Consider the following 21,137-nt stretch of genomic DNA (forward strand, 5'->3'; position numbering starts at 1 on the left):
AGCTATGTATTAAACTGATGTGGATTATAAATTACCAGGGCCATATCTTTGGGACTAGTTTATTTCGATTTGTCTAACATTTTCTAATAAGTTACAATATTTTTTAAAATATGGGAGATAAAGATTATAAATCTACAAGTAATTTTATTTAATCATTAAATTCTTGTGAAGGACTTCAAGACATTCCATTGTATTAAAAAATGTAGATATCTGTCGCAGGCCAAGTCCCGGTTGGTGCCTGCTGACAGGCATGATGAACTTCAAGATGGGCATGTTTGCATATGCTGCATAACGTGTACGTATTTTGACCTCAGCCAATCTGTTCCCCTCTCACTGTTAAAAAGTCAGAACTAAATTGTGCAGAAATCTGTAAATTAACATTCTGGACAGTTCTGAGATTTTATGTGCATAAATATGTGGCCCACACCCCTGACCTCATGCCACACCTAGTTATAGCCCTCTTGTTTGTGTCATGGAAAAGTTGCGGTGACCTCTCCGATGGTTTTGTGCAGTTCAGAATAAGGCTACGTCTGCTTGCTACACATTTCTTTGCATGCAGCTACATTTATGCTAATCTGTATGCTGTGCCAGCACAGTTTTGGCCCTATATATTTGACCTGCATTTTCCAGTTTTCTTTTCTTTTGTAATGTGTTCATAATTTCAAGAGATCTGCTATGGAACTGCATATTAGCTTTATTTTTCATACAATTGTACTAAATCCAATCCTTTTGAAATCAGAAAACATCCATTCAGACTGAAGACATTTCAGGGCTTTCACATCCATATTAAATCTAAGAAAAGAAAAGCAGGTTAAATAAAATCCAGGTTCTCTGAAGAGAAAAGAAACCATTATTATTGTGTGGAGAAATCAGAAGAAATAAAATGGAGGGGAGGACAAATTTATTTTAAAAAGTAAATAGAATATCACTGCCTACAGTTGACTTTGTCTGTCTGGCTTAAAGTTAAATTAGTATTACAGCTGAGATTTTTTAAAGATACAGACTACAAAAATGAAAGCCAAAGGGTGGGATTTTGAAACAGACATTGTGACTCAGGAGCATGAGTTCTATTTTTTTTATTTTAAATTCAGTGCAGTGCCATGAAGTCTGGCTTGACTGTTGTTATTGTAGTGCAGCGTTTTGCTTCAGCTCAGGTTCCAGCAGCAGCATGGCTGTGTCAGTGGGTGCTGTGCTGATTGTCTGTGCCTCCCAGTGCCTGGGTTAGCTCAGGCACAGCACTGCTGTGGCTCTGCTGTGGCACTCCGTGACCCGGTTCATTACCCGGGGATCTTTACATAATGCTCTGTAATGTGGTACAGATATGCCCCATGGCATTGCTGAAACTTCCTACTCGTGGCTCCCAAGGAAATTGCCTCTTGGCCTTTTGTACAGACATAATACTTTGCTTTTCAGACTGCAAGACACATTGCAGCTGACACTCTGGGATTTATACAGGGAGATCTGAAGGTGTCATCTCCTTCAGCTTGTGGTCCTGTGTAGAAACTGATCCTAGCTCAAAGACCAAGATTTCAAGAAATGGGGTTTTGCCAGCAGCAGCTGGTACCCCCTGGGGAGCTGGGTGGAAGCACAGGCATTTGGGGTGCAGAGTGGTGACTGCTCTGCTTGCTCCCAAAGGACTAGGGAGCCACAGACATTGGCAGCCCTCAGGGGAGTGTGAGCCAGACCTCCCTTGTCTCCAATGGCAATGTTACTCCTCCTCCTTTAGTCTCTTTTCTCTAGCTATTACTAAGCCATTACAACACTTCTGCAGCTTAGTGATGACACACGTTGTTGTGCTAAAATAGCTGTCAGGCCAGAAAGCGGGGCTTCTTGAAAATGTTTGTCTTGTGCTTGCTACCTACCCTGTGGTACTATCTTTGTCATTTCATTTTCTTAAGTGACAAATTAAAAGCAAGAAGAGACAAGTAAAGGGGAAAGTTATAAAGAAAAAGAAACAACAAAAAGCAGCCAAAGTTATGAATGTCTAAGTAGGTGATTAATAATGCCTCTGGAGACATTAATTATGGCTATGGAACTCCTTGAGTCAAATCCTAACCACAGCTTAAGGTCATTGATGCTGATATTACTGGATTGTGAGGAGTTAATCATTTCTATCAATAATGACTGCGCAGTTCCCTCTGTGAGGCCTCTCCATACACATCACACACTGCTCCTCCACTCATTTGGGGCTCCTGCATCTCAGCACTCAGCTATATGCTGTATGGAGTTGCCAAGATTTTCAAAGTTGCAAGTGATCTGGGTGCCCAGCTTCAGACACTTTAAAGGAACCTGGGTTTTGGCAGGCTGTGTTCTCTGCATCACCATTCCCCAGATGTTTTGGGAAAACAAAGCAATAACAGTTAGATGTTTAATGTCTGTAACAATAATAACCATGTGATTTCTTGCCGAAAATATTTAGAATACTGTACTTAATCATACTTTGCATAGAGTAATTACAAAATCAGTGTCTGTCTTCACAAGCATCATAATATTATCATGGGTGAGTGATGGATGTAGGCATATTTACTTTAATTTCTATCTAGACAAATTATTATGGCTATTCTTGAGAAATGAATTTAAAGTGGGTGTTTTTTCCTTTTTTATATGATAGACGTGGATGAATGCCAAGCCATCCCTGGGATCTGTCAAGGGGGAAATTGCATTAATACTGTTGGATCTTTTGAGTGCAAATGCCCAGCTGGACACAAGTTTAATGAAGTGACACAAAAATGTGACGGTAAGAACTTTCAGAACTTTCTTCTGAAAATAAAAGGGGGAAGTTGTCTTTTTGGGGCCAACTTTGTTTAGGAGTTTGTAACAAACTTTCCAGTCTCTTTTGCCTTGAACATGCAAACAGCATTCTTCACAGCAAATATGAATAATGGTCCCTTCTCCTTTTAAACCAGAGAATCTTAAATATTGGCCCTGCAGCTTTTTCCAGCATTTAATTCATGTAACATTTTGCAGACTTAAAGGTACATCTGAAACAAGTTAAACATTAAAACTGAAAATATTTTTAACTGATATGTTACTTTAAAAATGCTTGAGGCACATGTCTCTCTGTGGATCTTTTAACCAAAAAGTGTATATGACTGGAAGGTTCAACACATCCCACCTACTCAGTTGAACTGTATGTGACATGCTGAGTGAAGACCACAGGACTATGGTCTAAACTCATCCTTAAAGTTGCAGATATTAAAGAAGGACAAACATTTTATCTTTCCTTATTGGTAATCCTCATTTGGAAGTTTAGCAGGTGCTAGATATTAGTGTTGAAATTTGCACTGCATGATTATTGAATCTTGAGAATTTTTAACTTTGATTTGATAATATTTTTTCTTCTCTGTAGTATAATAATCAGGCATAGATACTGCAATTCTAATTTTTGAGGGGAAAATCTGAGTATTAATCACTGGCTTCTTTACTGTTCCACTGACTTTAGCAGCAGAGGGTCTGTCCCCAGAGTATTTTCTGAGTGTCCTGCTTTTCTGTTGCTTGACAAGCATTTAGCACCTTGCAGATTAAGCCCTTCAGAAAGATGAAAGGATGAAGAATGACCACTAGAGCTTAAGGTGATTGTGAAAGGCAGGTGTGCATCCACCACCCTTTCTTCTATCAGGTACCTTTAAGGAAGTACTCAACGTTTTGTAGTCATTTTGGAAGAATTATGACAGTCTTTCAAAAGAAAAATCCATATTTCAAGAAAAAAATTTATAATTCAATTACATGTTAGGGAAAGCAATTTCAGAAGAGTTTGTACATAGCATGGCTTTCATATTGACTGCCAATGGTTTTGGCAGAAAGTAGCCCAGCTTCAGGGTAGAACAACATTACAAGTATTTCCTTCAGTGGATGAAGTACCAAAAACAGGACAAATAGGAAAGACTGAACATGTGCCTTGTAAGTATTAATACCTGGGGAACTGAGAACTGCAGGCTTGCTGCATTGTATAAACATTGCTATGGTAATTTTTGATTGCCAAATCATATTGAAAAGGAAAGGGAAGGGAAGGGAAGGAAAAAGAAAAGAACACTTTCAGAGCCTGCAATTCCTAACAGTTGAGAATGATTGACTGGGCCCAAGAACCTGGGATAACTTTGTTCATTTCCAATCCTTGCCACAAATTTTGTGCACCACTGTGTGAAATCCCTTTGTAGGGATTTCTTAGCTGCAAAGATGGGATACACTTTCCTTTCTTCTATTTTATACCTGTGCATTGTTGAACTAGAGCAGACAGAAATTTACTTCCAGTACATTTTCATATAAAATGTACCATGCAATTTTAGTGAAAGCCTTGTAGGTATTAATAAAATTGAAAGAATTGGAAGTAGCAGCCCTATACCAGCAGCATGAAATAGGACAGTGATTCGATAGTTAAGAACATAGTCATGTAACAGCTGAATATCCATTCTGCTTTCCTAAATTATCCCTTTGTTTAAGTTGAAATTTCCACTATAAGACACTAAGACTATAAGTTTGGCTTATTGTAATTAACTATAATTAATTCTATAACATAATAATAAACATATGATCATGTACTTGGTTTAACTTTTTGTCCAGTAGATAGGATTTCTGGCAGGAGTAACGTCTCCTTGGTCCTTGGTTTCATAGACCTGGGAGCTACCTGCTGAATTACTAGCACCATTTTATTGTGGGTCCCAGTTCAAGTAAGATTATGACAGACATCATTAAGGTACAGTGAGACACCAGAGCAAGATGCTAAAAAGAGAAGTGTCAGACAAAGTCCTCTTTATTATCAAAGCTGGTGGAAAATGAGATTTTAGTTGTTACATTATTTCACTGCTTCAAATCAGCATTCCTCTTGCAGTTGCATTAAAGCTGAGGTAGATAGATTTTTTGTGATTGATGGTTGATAGATTTTTGTGATTTTGTGATTGATGGTAGATAGATTTTTGTGGTGATTGGAGGGAGTAATTTTTCCTAGAGTGACATTCATGTCTGTGAGTACATTGAGTATACTTACCTTGCATGCTTAATAATGACAATATTGCTTATATGAATGTCAACACTAATATAAATAGTGAAATACTGTTTGGATTAGGCTCAACCCTAAAATAAAGAGTGGTGATTTTGCTTTTAAAAAGGTCAGACTCTATATAAACAGTGGCAACACTGACTTTAAGATAAACATTGGTGAAATTGAGTCAGAAGATGCTTGAATCTGATCCATTTACAACTGCATTTTTCTCTGTTAATTAAGGGCTCTATTCAGACCAAAATTCAATTTCCACATTTTTTGTCACTGAGACTTTTGGGACTCCTGCAGAGTATAATCCTGGAGCAGAAGCCAGAAGTCTCTTAGCAGTGCTCCCAGGGCACTCAGGCTGGAGGCTCTGGCAACACCCTTGAAGTAGCACTGAACAAAAAGTCACACCCCTCTTACACACCCAGGCGAGGAATGTGACCCACATCACGACAGCTAGCAAGATGCTGGGGAGGAATGTGTGCCCAGGGGGCCCAGGGCCCTGCACAATTTGGGATGGGTCAATCTGCAAAGTTTGGCCATCTGTATGCCACCCCAGTCCCTCTACTTCTCTCCTGCAAAGGCAAGGGGCCACAAAGATAGCAGACCATCCAATTCTTTACCTAGGGAAAAAAGTATTGATCTTTTTTATATTACTGTCTTCCCAGGAAAAGGAAGAGAGATCCTCTCTACTTGATAAAAAGCACATTAATGGGCCTGTGGGACTTCGGGTGTTCCCCCATCTGTCGGGGCCAAATTCCAATTTAGGCGTTACTTTTAAATTCTTCAAATCGTTTATAACGACTACAATGTTATTAATTCCTTGCCTTGGCGTGTTGGGTGGTGTTGCAGTATTTCATCTCAGAAATTTTTGTGGTTGGTGAAATCATTATTATAGCCATGTGTCTATCTGTTTGCAGATCTCTGGAGAAGAGGTTGTATAGAGAGAGTCCTGTGATACCGTAATTTCTGGCAGGATTCACCCTCTCAGGAGAGCTAGCTGCTCAGTGATACTAGATGGCTGTGACAGCCGGTTGTCACTGATCACTCTAAAAGTAACCTGCCTTTCTGGTCTGCTTCACTGATTCTTCTTGTAGGTACCAGAGAAAAAAGTGAGTTCTTTTCAAGCTCAGCTGGACTCCAGGTTCCTAGATAAGAGCAGTGCTAAGTAGATACGGCTGCATTGTTAAGACAGTCACTGAAAACCAGGGGGGAAGCAACAACACAGCACAGGCGGGCTATTGATGGTAATTAACGAGCAGCTGAGACTGGCATAGGTTGTTTTTTGCAGGACTGTAAATAACATGAACTCCTAAGCATGGAAGAAACCTTTTATATGTTTCCTCTCTTCATGTATGCAGCAATGATCAGGTATAAGATGTGTGTTATTTTTTCACAAAGATACTGAAAAATTTTCTGCATTAGTTCTATGCTAATGATTTAGTATATGGATCAAAATTTGTTAGTGATGACACGGTATGATTTTTTTTAAATTACTGACAAAATCTGGGGAGAAAAAAATCTGACGTGCTTTTTGTGGTAGATATTTCAGTTTCTAGAAATCTGTTTCTAGTGTCGAGAAATCTGACAACTTCAGTACATTCACTTAGTGGCTTTTTGTTGCCAAAGGAACAGGTGAGAAACAGAAGGGTGGTTTTTGTTGCTTGCAGTCATCGTGCTTTGTGCTACAATCCTGTTGGATTGCATTAGTTAAACAGTACCTATCTGGTCAGTTTTGTATGGGGGATTTCTAAGAGAAAAACAAATACAGTTAGGATAGGCAATTTAATAGGTGCCACAGTTGCCTTTGAATCAGCGTTGCCTGTCTGGTGCCAGAAGATGTTGTGCTGCTGGAGATACCACAAGACGTAACAGTTATGTTCCTGATCACTACTGGTTTTCTTAATCCTAGTGTGCAGAATTCAAATTTGAGAGGTTATTGCTTACTTACAGTTAGTAAGCCCTTTCTGCTTTAGATTTAGATTCTGCTTCAGCTTTAGATTTTCATTCATCGTTATTAAGCAGCAAAACAAACTGACCTTTTGCAGTTTACAGATATAATACGACCTTAGATTCTATTTCACTTGTGTTTATAAGATAGCTAACAAAAGATCCTGATCCTGGTTTGAAACTGCTGATTGTGTCCCTAGTACATAAGTTGAGAGGGGTCTCAGATCACAGTGAATATGATCATTAATGGTAATTATAAAACACCTTTTCTCATGCCTGATACTGCTAATCTGACCCTCCTTCTCTTTTTTGCTTTAAGATATTGATGAATGCAGCACCATTCCTGGAATCTGTGATGGAGGAGAGTGTTCAAACACAGTCAGCAGTTATTTCTGCAAGTGTCCTCCAGGGTTTTATACAGCTCCTGATGGCTTAAAATGCATAGGTGAGTAAAATACTGTAAATCATAAAACAGTAGGTGATGTGAGCATTCATGAATCTCAGAAATGGGTAACATTGTACCAGAAACATATTTCACCTTGTGATCTTTAAATCCTTCTTTTATATAAAAGTACATAATGTGCCTCTATTTTTATTCCAAAATGAGATTTTCATTTGCAAGATGTTTCCTCTTTCCTTCTTTGTTGTAACCTTCTGTTTATTTTTTTGTATTAGAATTTTTCTGTCATGCCACATTTGATGTCTATAAGTAGGCAGAACATATTTAACAATTCTACTTGATATTCTTGCTCTTGTGTTTGTACTTGGTTTAGTCCATGTTATATTAGAGTGAGTCCAGAGGGGGGCCATGACGATTACCTAAGGGCTGGAGCACCTCTGCTGTGAAACCAGGCTGAGGGAGTTGGGGTAGTTCAGCCTGGAGAAGAGAAGGCTTCAGGGAGACTTTATAGTGGCCTTCCAGTACCTAAAGGGGGGCTACAGGAAAGCTGGGGAGGGACTCTTTGTCAGGGAGTGTAGTGACAGGACAAGGAGTAGTGGTTTGATACTCAAAAAGGGTAATTTAGATTAGATATTCAGAATAAATTCTTTACTATGAGGGTGGTGAGGCATGGGAACAGGTTGAGCTCCTTGTTGTTTAGTACCTTTGGTAGATAATTATTTGGGAAAAAATTGAACAAAAATGACTTCACAGAGAAAAGTAACAAATGATATTAATTTTCCCAAGAGTTCTGGAAGTAGTTTGGGTTATGATTCATTTTGAATCATTCTATGTGAGTGCCATTCTATTTCTGCAGGTTGTGAGAAATAGACTATTTCTTGAATTATCAAGAACAGAATTTTAGTAGATTAGACGTATACTGTATATGCTTAAAACACTGGTTGAGCATTGCTCTTACTGCTTCAGATGAATAGCTCCTAAATGAGGATCCTGTGGATCAAGTCATTAATTACCACTTATAGTTAATATTTATGAAGGATACTTATGCACTTTTCTGTAGCAAAAAACTTCTGTGGAGATGCTCAACTGCTATTTGTGTTTCACTTTTTATATTCATTGCTCGGTCAGGTTTGTTCAATATTCCCCTCCATTCCTGCAGTTCTCCAGCCTTTTTTATCCACTTTTTGCAGTATGAAATAGTTTAGCTAAAGAATGGGGTATTTAAATGATGACAGGCTATGTTAAGTAATATGCCAGACCATGAGCCATCAGTAAAATTTTGGCATAATGTTCAAGGCAAAACATGCTAAATGGGAAACATGGTTAATTAGCTGCAGATATTTCGGATTTTGTCTAATAGGCAGACCACTTACTTGCTGTATTAACAGGGATGGAACCCAAATCTGTATTAGAGATGGGCAAAACATGTAATCTTGATTTAATTACAACATGCCTGTCTTAAGTGAAAAGTGTTAGCTGAACGTGTCTATTCCGTTAGAGATGAGGAAGTGCTTCTGAGAAATGTATCCCTTATGGGACTCAAATGGAGCAGCACTGAAGCCAAATATCAAAAGGGAGAACTGGGAGTTACATTATGTCAAACCTTAAAAATTAGAATAGATGAAGCAAATGGTGCTGGAGAGCAGAAATAAAAGCAGAATATCTCAAACAAAGTACATGAAGAGTGCTATGAAGAAAGCTTATAAACCGGGTTCTGGCTTTCATAAATTTATTTGCTCTGTGTTACTTTTAGATGAGCTTTTTTTTTAGAAAAAAAAAAAAAAGGTATTCTTGAAAGCTATATTTGGTGATTTTTTTAAATATATTTTCAAAATACTGTTTTTAGTGAAAAATATTAAAAATTTTAAATCTGAAAATGTATTTGTGAACAAAAAATGTTTTTCCCTCTATTCTTGACCTTATGTATATTTTCCCTTTTGCAACAGAAAATGAAAGAGAAAAAAAAAGTAAATAAGGAAAGAATTACTTACTAGGAGTATGGAAAGATTTGGCATTTTCCTCACAAATTTACCTTCATTTTCTGAAAATATTGTAGTTTTTGGATAAGCTCTTACCCCTGTAGGCAGACAAAGATGCTTGCTCTTTGTTTATCTTTTCATGGCACGTTGTGTGCTTGCACAGAACCCATGTAGACACTTTTCCCACTTCTGCCCATTACTGCATTCACTTGTTTCAGAACTTCGTACTTCAGAACTTGGTAAAACTGAGAAGACTGAAATACAGGGGTTAGGGGTGGTTACAGTCCTCCCTTCTTGCCCATGCACCCCACCATCACACTAAGCCTCTGAATATATCTCTGCTTTGTGTGAAGAGGAAACTGTAACAGATGCAGTGGAGAACAGTTTGCATCAGAGCTTTCTTTGATTTTAAAATGGTAGATCAAAGACTATATGTGCTTGGCAGTTTAATTGGGTACCAGGAGGCCAGTAACAGAACTAAATAATTTTTTTTTTTGTCTATCTCAGAATTCCATTGTATCATAATAAGAGTAAACTAAATCTTGGAAACAAAGACCAATTGTTTTTTTTAGCTGTACTGCCATTAATATCCGTGTTCATGGTTCCAGCTAATAAAATGCAGAACCATCACACAGTCTCCCAACATATCACTGTATATCAATTTCCTCAAAATAATAAGGAACTTCCCTGCTTGGCCCCCCCCCCCCCACTAGAATATCCAGTAAACTCTGGAAAGCACTGTTGGGCAGATGAATCTACCATTCCCTGTATAACTGACATACTGTTTCTTTAGTGCATGGTGTCTGGTGATGTAAGGTTTTATCTGCAACTTTTTCCACTACATTTTGACAGCAAATGTTTGTACATTTTAAAAACAAACTTGGTCTGGTTTATCATGCAGCATCAAATCACCCTACAGCTTTTATTGAATTTGACATGGTATGACATATTGTGAAACAATTGCTCAGAGCTTTGTGTTTATCACAAGATTATTTTATTTTATTCTATTTTTTGCTCCCATATATATTTTCTTTCCCATTTCCAAGGTAGGGTATCTTCTATACAATATTGTTAGAGCTGAGTGTATGAAATCTGGGTATGGGATGTTCATTGTACAGCACGTGCTTACCCTTTTCAGACGGGAAGACAAGAAGACAGCATATTTCCATAAACGTGATGGCACCATTTAAAGCTGTGCTGCTCTCTTGCCTGCAAGCCTATATCTTGTCAAATCACTACCTGCTTCAGCTGGGGAAGGCATGAAATATGAATTATTCCTTTGAGATCTACAATGCTGTGAATTTTTGCTAATCAGTGATTTTGAAATCAAAGCTTAAACAGAACTGATGTAGTACTATCTATCTATCTGTCTATACAGTACTAACTGGAGTTGACACAGGAGTTTTTCTTTGGAGGCACTGCATATTTTGTATACTGAATACCCATTTCCATTCTGTTTTTCCTCCTCTAATTCATTGCTATCACATTTCACTTTGGCTTTCACACAGGAGGTATTTCACCTGCATTGAATCCCACATAGACCAAATTTTATCCAGATTTTCTGAGTTTCTGCCTTTCTTTTTTTTTTTTAATGTTGAAAATGTTGTATCATTGATAGTGTAATCAAACAAGAAAAACAGGACCTGTCTTTTTTGTTAAAGTCACATTCCTCATTGAACTGATGATTATGTATTCATTTTTTTTTCTCTTGGTAGATGTGCGTCCTGGATACTGCTTCTCTTCCCTCACGAATGGGCGCTGCAGCAATCAGCTCCCCCAGCCTTTGTCCAAAATGCAGTGTTGCTGTGACAGTGGCCGATGCTGGTCTTCTGGTGCAGCTGGTGCTCCTGAAATGTGCCCGATCAGATCCACTGGTATGAATCCACCTGTATTCTCATGAGTGTGATTGAACGCTGAATTAGGCAGCCATTTTCTTTCATCAGTAATATTTGTGTCATGGGATCACATAGAACAGTTGAGGCTAGAAGACACTTTGGGAGACTGTTTAATCCAGCCCCACTGCTCAAAGCATGGTTTCCTATGGCAGGAATTCCAATAGGCTAGGGCAAGCAAACATCATCAAGGATTTTATCAGTAGCTAGTTGATGTTTTGTAGCCTGGCTATTCTGACCCTACCTGATTGAGGTGTTGTTTTCAACATCCTCTTTAGGCTCAAGTTACTTCCTCCAGAGCTTTCTAATAGATCCATCTGCAATTTCATTCTTATTGGAAAAATGAAGTTTCTTTTCTCGTATGCCTAGCTCTTTGAGGTGCCATTCTGGAATTTGACACAGAACATGATTTCTGTCTGCTACCAAAACGTGGTGTGCCTTAGTGCCTCACTGTGTATTAAGATCCCCAGATAACATGAATCTGGAATTTACAGAAGATGGTGAGCAGAATGTGAAACTAAGTGTGAGGGGGTAGAGGAAAGATGTTTTTGAGTCTCTTTAGGAGTGGAGACTTAATGAAATGCTTTAGAAAGGGAGAACACAAGAAGCTTAAGGATCCCTAGGAGGAGCTCAAGGGAGGTTCAGGGTTTAGGGAGAATTTGGGGTCATAAAACTACTGCAGTATAACTCTGAAGAAATTGTCAGAGAACACATATGGGAATGTTTATTATTCTTGTTTTTAACCCTTTGACTGAAACTGTAATACTGAAGCAGAGAGATAAGTTCAAAACTGTGGGAGGTGTCTTCCTGGTTCTGTCACTATCTCATTAATAATATTTAAACATGTTAAATATCCAAGATTTTCAAGAATAATACTAAGAAAATAGTATAATCTATTGATGATCACCTGAAATTAGAAGAGGAGGAGATAACTCTCAATCTTAACACAGTCCCTGTTTTCTTTACATATTTTCTAATTATTCATATCTAACTGATGAATAAGCTGGGTGGAAAAGTGAAGTAATTTGGCACAGGCCACGGACTGAGACATATGGTGGAAAAAGAGCAAGAACTCAGACTTCCTGATGCAAAAATCCATGCAAGGTCTCACAGATCATGGCTATATTCCACTTTTTTATTCTGACTTGGGATATTGATTGAGACTGAACTTGCTCTTTTCAAAGGCGCTTTGAAATCTTTGAAAAGCCTTACCTGTATGCAAGGTATTGCTGTCATTATTTAATCATGTTCATTTATTCCTCAATATAGCCTGAGAAAGCAAGATGAGGAATTTAGAACTATCAGTGAAGAGTACCAATGGCCTGAAGTCTCTCTAATTCTGAAATGGAAGCACACAGCAATATGAAGTGGAGCACTAGTTGCATAATGTAACCAAGTAGCTGCATTTTCAATGTGGGCAGCAGACCAGATGGTACTATAAAATAGGCTGTTTATTGCTGGAAATTATACATGGAGATTCAAGTTGCAATAAAAAAGCTTGCACTGTATTTCTTTGCATAACACGGCAATAATTGTTTATATGGAGTGACAGTTCGCCATTGACACTGCAGATAATTCCAAAGTGGTGTGTCGGGCACTCAGCCATGTGTGTTCAATTCTCACCTAAATGGTTTGCTCATGTGTGCTGATTGCATTAATTGGCAGCCCCAATGCCGTGACTTCTTTTTGTGTGGAAATCCTCAGCTCTTGGTCGATTGCCTTTGGGTAATTGGGCATTACCAATCTGGAATGAAAAAGAAATACAGTATTGTTTCTTTCACAGATACTGATCAGTAGGTTGTAGAAAACGGATGATTAGAAAATTGACTACTAAAACTACTGTTGTTAGGGAAAAAAAATGCATATTGGTATTTGTGAATGTACTTAAGTGGACACTTTCTTCTGAATGTCTGTGTGTCTGTTTTACCACAGATAGATCACTGACTGAGAACGGATTCAGCTTACGAATAGGAAAAATAGAAAACTAGAACAAAACAAGCAAAATACAGTAGAATCTTCTTGTGAATGATTTAAAGATTAAGTCACACTAAGGAACAATAGAGGGGAATGCAGTGACCTATGAAACAAACTGATCACCTAAGAGTATGAAAATAAACACAAAGACAAAACACAAACACAAATAATCAGGAAAAGCAGAATTTGGGGCTATCGTATTTATTTAACAAAAGCTCCGTGATTCAGGAAGAGTTTCTAATATGTTTTACAGGTGAAAATAAAAGCAGGATGAGTGTTGAATGCTGAAATACTCAACCTAGATCTTCCAACACTGGATTTGTTTTTCAGTTCTCATTTTTTACATTGGTTCAGAAATTCATGCATCTCTTCAGCATTTTATTTTCGTTATATAATTCCTCCCTCCTGTTCTGCCATAAACTGTACAATTTTGAAGTTCAAATATACTGGCTGCACAAATAAGTTATTTGTGTACACATGAATTGCCGACGTGAATCAGGTCATCTGGAAATGTAGTCTTTAATTGTGTGCATTTTTAGTTCCCATCTTCCAAACCTACACTTCCCAAGGACAAAAGAGCTGGGGGCACAGGGAAAAGTGGGTCAGTAGGGCAGATGCCACTAATAAAGATAAACAATAGAAGAATGTATAACACTCAGTATAGATAACGTTTACAGCAAAACAAATAATTTTCCCATCGGGGGAGGATGAATTTGGTGTGGATCTGACTCAGTTTCTCTTTGACTACACTTCTTAGATTACTCCTCATTTGATTTCTGCTTTTAAGGGCAAACTTCATTTTCGCAATGAAATAGAATTAGTGTATTAATTCTCTAATTGCTTTTGCCTCATGGCTTATGTTTATATTTCTTTGTTTTAGGGGACTAACTTTTAAGAAATACAGTAGAAACTGTTTTTTTTTTTTTTTTTTTTTTTTTTTTTCTAGTTCAGTATTTTTCTAGCTTTATGGGAGGGTTTGTATTAAATTAACTTGGGATCAAGTCCAAAAGTCCTTCTTTCGGTAAATTTCTCACTGAGTTCATCAAAGATTTCATGATTAAAATCAGATTAAGATGAGATTAAGATCAGGTCCCAATTTGACTGTTCAATTTCATATCCAGAAAGTCAGTTATGTTATCTTTGTACTAGCAGTCTTCTGACAAGCAGCATTAATACCCTCCTTTGGATTAATGACTTGATTCACAGAACAAAGCTTGTTGCTATGAAGAAAATTGATGTAGGCTCAGAGTATTTTAGAGTTTTTTATTACTAATCTGACATGCTGTGAAAAGGGGGGAAATTGGATTAAATTGGACAAGAGTCTAAAACAGTACTCGTGTTTTTCACATTTCAGATGAGTATCGCAAATTGTGCACAGTAGCTGCTCTGCTGCCAGCAAGACCCGACATTCCTCCGGGTCGTCCTGAAGTCATGCCTCCACCAATCCTTCCTGGTGTTTATCCTCCTTTGGTCCCTCAACAGCCAGAAATTGTCTATCCATCTCGGGCTCCACCACCTCATGGTAAGAAGGAAGTATTCACTTTTTCCTACACCATTTGCGTTTAGTTTATATACAAACATGCATTTCTGAGGAGCAGTTTGTTCCCTTCAGCTGTTATCACTTATTTTATGTGGTCATATAGTTTCTAGATATCCTTCTAATTGTAGCCTGGTTAACATGTATCTTACAGCAAGTGTATCTCATTGGTAGTGTTTTCGTCCTTTCTAGAGGATTCCAACATCACATCTTTACTGTCTGTACTGAGATGTATGTATTATAATAGTTACATTACTGTTATTTTAAGGTTATTGTGAGTTTTGCTGCATGTCAACATCATGGAACACAAATAGTTTTTTAACTAAGTTGTGATAGTTACTTTAAAGAGCTTGTCTATAAGAAAGCAGCTTCTTTCAGGTTGTGTTCCTCATTCTCACTTGGCCAGGTGATGTACAGGTAAAAATACTAGTCTGTTGGGCACTAAGGCTGACCCAGTGTAAAGAAAGAACTGTTCCAGTGATACACATGAGATAGGTAAGTTTTCCCTAGAACAACATGGAAGCCAGAGCAGAATAGTGATATATTCCTTATTCTGCCCTTCTTCAGGGAATTTACTAAGCGCCCATATAGTCTGCAGTAGGCATGTACTACCTAAAATCACTTGACCTAACTACATTTTCTTTTGCAAGTAAACACAAGTTCGTTTGACCCATGCTCTGTGCAGATGCAGGCAGACTCCATTTGCACTGGCACCAGCTGAAACTATTTAGTCTTGGTTCAGCACCAAGCTGAGCTAATAAGGCTGAGAGGCAAAGTATACTAACTCAGGCCTGACACTGCACCTATGTAGCTGCACAGCTTCTAGTCAGCTGGGAGCATGGATACAGCCCGCTCATGCCTGTCTGCCAAAGTCCGTATAGGCATACCATCTAAGGTTATTCCTGCCCTCTGTCACTGTGCTGTCTTTGAAAATGAAGATAACTGAACCAGTCTTCCTGCTCCTTGTTACAGTTGTATTTCGGTAGAGTCCCTGCAATTCCACGCACCTCTTTTTCCCCTAGGTCCAAGCAGTTTTAGACCACTTTTGTCCTGCAAAAGAGGAAAACTGCATCAGATTTGCCACAATGAAAAAGAAAGTGGTTGTTAGCCAGATTCAGACAGATCTCTTAGAGACAAAGTGCTGTTTTCTATCTTCTAGTTCTGATTGTACTATGTAATTCATGTTGTGATGGAAGGTAAATGTTGATTTTTAACAGAAAATGCTGTCCAAGTTGCAGATTACCAAAAACGATTATGATGAGCTATTAAAATATTTTTCCAACTTTATTTTTTCAGTGATTTTGCCGGTGAACTTCACTGACTATTGCCAGCTGTTCCGACATCTCTGCCTTAATGGACGCTGTATTCCCACTCCTGGAAGCTACCGCTGTGAGTGCAACAAAGGATTCCAACTGGATGTTAGAGGGGAATGCATTGGTATGTGTTTTTTTTTGCTGTAAACCACAAAAGGGAATTTTATTAAACTTTTTTTCTTTTCTAGACAATGTATTAACTCCGAGTTCTTATACAAAATAACCCCCTGTCAAATAAACAAACAACAACACACCAAAATAACTTCATATTTAAAAAGACAGCAAAACTTCTTTCAATGGCAATGTTACTTTTACAGCAGTTTTGCCTTTAAGATAGCATATAACAAATCTTGTAACTTGTCACAAAATTATACAAAATTAAGGATTTCTTATTAATCTGTGATTGTAACGTGTTTCTTAGTGATTTAAAATGACATCTTTAAAAAGTTACCAACTCTTTGAGTATGCAAAAGAATTATTGTAAACAAATAAATAAAAGCAGCCATGATCTTAAACTCATTAAATTTAACAAGTCCTCTTGCAGCTGATCAGGAGTACCCTGTTGGGCTCTTGAGGCCTTTAATCTTGGAACTCAGCTGGAGTTAGATGATAGGAGCAAGGATTAGCTGTCTTACAAGATTTTGCTTCTGTCAAAATCTGTCTCTCCTGTGGGGCTGGGAATGCAGGCATGGGATTGAGACCTCCACCACAACACCTTGTCTTGAGTACTCCAGTTTCCCAGGTCCTGCTTAGCTTAGAACATGGGATCCTGTTAATGGGAATTCAGTGGTGTCCCCCCTTATTTTAGATTGCAGCACACTATTTCTCCAACTACCTAACAGTAAAATAACCCTATAGATCTGAATGTCTTTCAACCAATGTCTTAATAAAAATATACTGTCTGTGTCTTGCAGATGTTGATGAATGTGAGAAGAATCCCTGTATCAGCGGAGACTGTGTGAACACCCAGGGATCCTACATATGCCAGTGTCGTATAGGATATCAGAGCACACCAACGAGAACAGAGTGCCGAGGTAAATCACAGTTTTACAGACGTATCTGTTTTACTGTATACATAACAGGAGGGAAAACAGTTTCTAAGCAACATTTAACACTTGTTATATATGATTTAAAAAAACTAAAAGAAAAGAAATATGGCAGTAGAAAGAGCTCTTTCAAAATGATTAACCTGCCTTCCGCAGGCAAGGTTATGAAAAAAGACGTTTTGTCCCATGCTGAAAGTATCTTGGCACCATTTGTGGCTTTGAAGTGGAAGACTTCAAAAAAAAAAAACAAAAAACAAACAAACAAACAAAAAAACAACAGCAATCAAACAAAACCAACAAAAAACACTGTTTAGCCATTTTTTCTTTAGCTCCATGAGGATCTCAAGGACAAATAAACATACCTTATCTGAAACAGCACTTTACCTATAAAGACTGCTAAAAGACTAAGACAGGTGGGAGATAAAATAAGCCTTCCAGTGGGTAAAGAGTACAATGTCCATGTGTTCTTCCTGCCCACTGACAGAGGAAGAAATCAACATAAATTTCAGCTTACTAAGGCATGGAGAAGTGGTAAAGCCCACAAAAGGCTAGGCTGGGAAGCTGTAGAATCCACATTATTTGTGTTTTTAAAGAACAAGGACAACTAAAGTCCTGATAGTCTTCATCCTGTCTTCAGAAGTGGGGAAGGTGTAGTTCCTCAGTGTTCAGCCCTCTTCAAGGCTCTTCAAACCGCCCCGAGGTGGTAATTGGACAGCACAGGTGGATGCAGTCCTTTATGGTTAAGTCATAATGAGAGACTTCGGGCAGAATTAATGACTACTTTGATAGTCCACAGGAAAGGAGGCATCTAAATGGAGAAGGATAAATTTGAATGCTTGAAGTCCTAGCTTGTTGTAATATTTTGCTTTCTGGAGTAAAAGGATTCCTTGAACATGCAGTCATCCTGAAGCAGTTTCTTAAAGAGCCAGAAGAAAGCTATCTGTATTAGTGTGTGATTTTTATTTATTTTTTCCTTTGTGAATCTGAAAGGTATTTGTGGTACAGAAGCTTATTCCATTCCAGGAGGACATGCAGAGCCAGCACCACTGCTGCATGTTGCTGGGAATATTTGACTTAGTTGCTGCCGAACAGCCAAGTTGTGGAAGCATCTTCATAGTTCAGCTGACTAGTGGTGAAGGAGTGCTAAAGTGGAGTCTCAGTGGTGATGAATTCACTCATGAGTCATTTTTGTCACACGCTTTTAATTTGACTGATTAATTACACAAACACATGGTTGTCAGAAGCCTAGTAGCTTAATGGCATTAAAGTGTGGTCACTTAGCAGTTCCTTTGCAGTCTATGGGAACCGTACTTGCTTGGCAGACAGTTCATATAGTGCTAAGATGCACGGAATCTTTGTTTTCTGAAGGAATTTTTAGGACCAGTCTAGGGAAAAGAGCTAGTGGGGTATGTTTGGCAAAATATGCATATAGCACTGGAGCCTGCCAAAATCAGCATTTACTGTAGAATTACTTTGCATGACTACTTTGTAAATTGTTCTATTTTTTGTGTATAAAAATGTGTCTGTGATGATACAGTTTTGCAAATGTATTCCTTACATCCTTACATTCCTTCTTGAAAAATGAAACCTTTTTAATGACCAGATGTTTATCTATTCCTTGCTCTGAGGTTCCATTGAAGGTTTTCTGCATGATAAGTTTGATAGGTGTCTGATTAAACATTGCTGTCTGTAACACAAGCTACTGATATAACTGCTAATAGGATTCATTTTGATTTTAGTAGGAGTTTCACTGAATGAGTATGTTAATTGGGAACTTAGATAAATAAAGCTACTAGAGCTATGATTAATGATCAAAATGAAAAATGCTTTTCAAGTGCAGAAGAGTAGATGTAAAATGGACTTCAATAAAAGTGAAATTTTATGGTGATTAGCTATGAATTTTCAGGAATCAAAGGTTTAATAGCTAAGTGCTCATTATAATCTACCTGATATTTTCAAGAGGTAGAGATCATACCTCACACAGAGGTGGCAGCAATTGCAGACATTTCAGTGAGAGTGGAACTTTGAGTTTTAGAAGTTTCCCTGAGGAAAAAGAAAAATCCACAATGATATTTCACAATTTGAAAATTCTAAAGGTAACAGAAACAAGTGATGGGTCTCCAGTCAGCTTTTTGAATGTAAAGAACACCAAAATTCCATGTTAATTTCCTGTACCATGACTTAGATGGAAACAGAAAGGTTTGGGTCAGAAGGGACCTTTAAAGATCATCTAGTTCCAATCCCCTGCCATGGGCAGGGACACCTCCCACCAGACTAGGGTGCCCAAAGCTCCATCCAAACCTGGCCTTGAACGCTTACAGGGAATGCGGCATCTGCAGCTTCTCTGGGCAACCTGATCCAGTGTTTCATTACCCTCACAGTTAAGAATTTTTTCCTACTGTCTAACCTAAACAAACTCTCTTTTAGTGTAAAACTGTTACCCTATCAAATCCATGAATGTAGAGATCCTAACAAACTCTAAAAACTAAAAGGCCAGAAAAATCTTGAGATGATTTAGCATTCAGCCTACCCCGAGGAAGAAAGCTGGCGGAGTAACTAAAGTCAGGCACTGAGTGCCACAAAAGTGGGGAAAAGGGACTGAGCAGAGAGGAAACTCGCTTTCTGCATTACTAATCAATGATGCTTGTTTATCAATTGCGAAGAGGTTTATCAAGCCTGTACGCTTTTGCTGGATGTCAAGAGGGATGCAAGCTGCCACTGCCACTTAAGCAGCTCCTGCCTCTGCTGGCCTGTTTGCGTGCTGGCAAAACAGTTATTTTTAGGGCTTTCTTAGTAGCTTCCTAGAAGTACCATGCTGCTGGGAAGGCAAATCTAGGTTCACAATTTCAAGAGACATAAGTTTCCCCTCAGATATGTGTCTAGAGAGCAGGGGCACTGTTCAGGACTCCTTGTCCTCTGTTCCTTCCTCAAGCACAGCAATGCCCTTCTGTGGAGAGGGCTTGGGGAAGAGCACCTCCAGAATATTTGGGAAGATGATGTGATTGTACTATAGATGCATTTGCATAGGCTAGTTGAAATCTCTGTGAACAGAGTCCCCTGTGTGCAGGAATCTCTGGGAGATGGTCCAGGCCTTGATGGAGAACACTGAGCAATCTGAAAAATGTCTAGACAGTCTGTCTCAGCATCTCCTCTCCCCTTGTTTGGAGGCAATGGAGAGCTGCCAGCCTTGTGTGATATCATTGTTCAGGTCCTCCAAAGCACTTGCCAAGCACCTCCTGCAGAGAGAGGGAAATGAGGAGCTGATGTTTCAAATATAAAGTAAGCATGAAAAATATCTTCTGAGGTGGGATAGTCTCAAACTCTCTTACTTTACAAAGCAGCATCAAAAAACAAACTTCCCCTGTCTTTCCTTCAGTAGTTAGCTATTCTTAAGTTAAATTTCAGTAAAAGCATTTTAATGATGAATGGAAAAACAAACAAACAAACAACAAAAAAAAACCAGACAAATAAAACCAAACAACAACAGTTAAATGGGTCTGATTCTTTCTTGAGAAAGCTGCCAGGTAATGTTCACTGAAATTCTTTCACAGCAGCTTGAAATTTCAAGCTGATTAACATTTTCCAAACCCATAACATTTGGTTATGGAAATCAAAATAAATTATTTCTCAGGTGAATATTGTTTCCATTTAGGGTTAAAAATCTAGGGGGAAGGAAATTGGGAAAAAAATCCTCTTGAGCATAAAAAAGAAAAGTCCTAAAACATTATTTTTCTTTTTTGTTTGGCTTTCAGACATTGATGAATGTTTACAGAATGGTCGTATCTGCAATAATGGACGATGCATAAATACAGATGGCAGTTTTCACTGCGTGTGCAATGCTGGATTTCAAGTGGCAGCTGATGGGAAAAACTGTGAAGGTAAGACTTTTCTGAAGTTACTCCCTATTAGTAATTACAGTTGCAAAAGGTTATTCACATCAGTAAAAAAGAAAAGGACCTTTGGTGAGAGGGGAAGGAAAGGAACAAGGAGTAAAATTTCTATATACCTTTTGCTGTATCTGGGAGGGCAAGTAAACTTTCTTTTGCAGCCAGTTCTGGAGCC

General features: G+C 38.3%; 1 protein-coding gene across 8 annotated transcripts in view; it reads left to right on the forward strand.

Moving 5' to 3' along the window:
• The window catches only part of FBN1 (fibrillin 1), a 159,182-nt gene that overhangs the window by 54,804 nt on the left and 83,241 nt on the right, over positions 1-21,137 (forward strand). For 7 of the 8 annotated variants that reach the window (XM_035335530.1, XM_035335532.1, XM_035335528.1 and 4 more), the window contains 7 exons: positions 2,612-2,737; positions 7,254-7,379; positions 11,029-11,187; positions 14,534-14,701; positions 16,013-16,153; positions 16,944-17,063; positions 20,828-20,953. In XM_035335530.1, coding sequence (XP_035191421.1) covers positions 2,612-2,737; positions 7,254-7,379; positions 11,029-11,187; positions 14,534-14,701; positions 16,013-16,153; positions 16,944-17,063; positions 20,828-20,953 — 966 coding nt within the window. Of the gene's footprint in view, positions 1-2,611; positions 2,738-6,204; positions 6,356-7,253; positions 7,380-11,028; positions 11,188-14,533; positions 14,702-16,012; positions 16,154-16,943; positions 17,064-20,827; positions 20,954-21,137 lie in introns of those variants that run through there. The other variant, XM_035335527.1, reaches the window with a different exon arrangement.

This window comes from Oxyura jamaicensis, chromosome 10 (genome assembly GCF_011077185.1).
Source record: "Oxyura jamaicensis isolate SHBP4307 breed ruddy duck chromosome 10, BPBGC_Ojam_1.0, whole genome shotgun sequence".
Lineage (NCBI taxonomy): Eukaryota > Metazoa > Chordata > Aves > Anseriformes > Anatidae > Oxyura > Oxyura jamaicensis.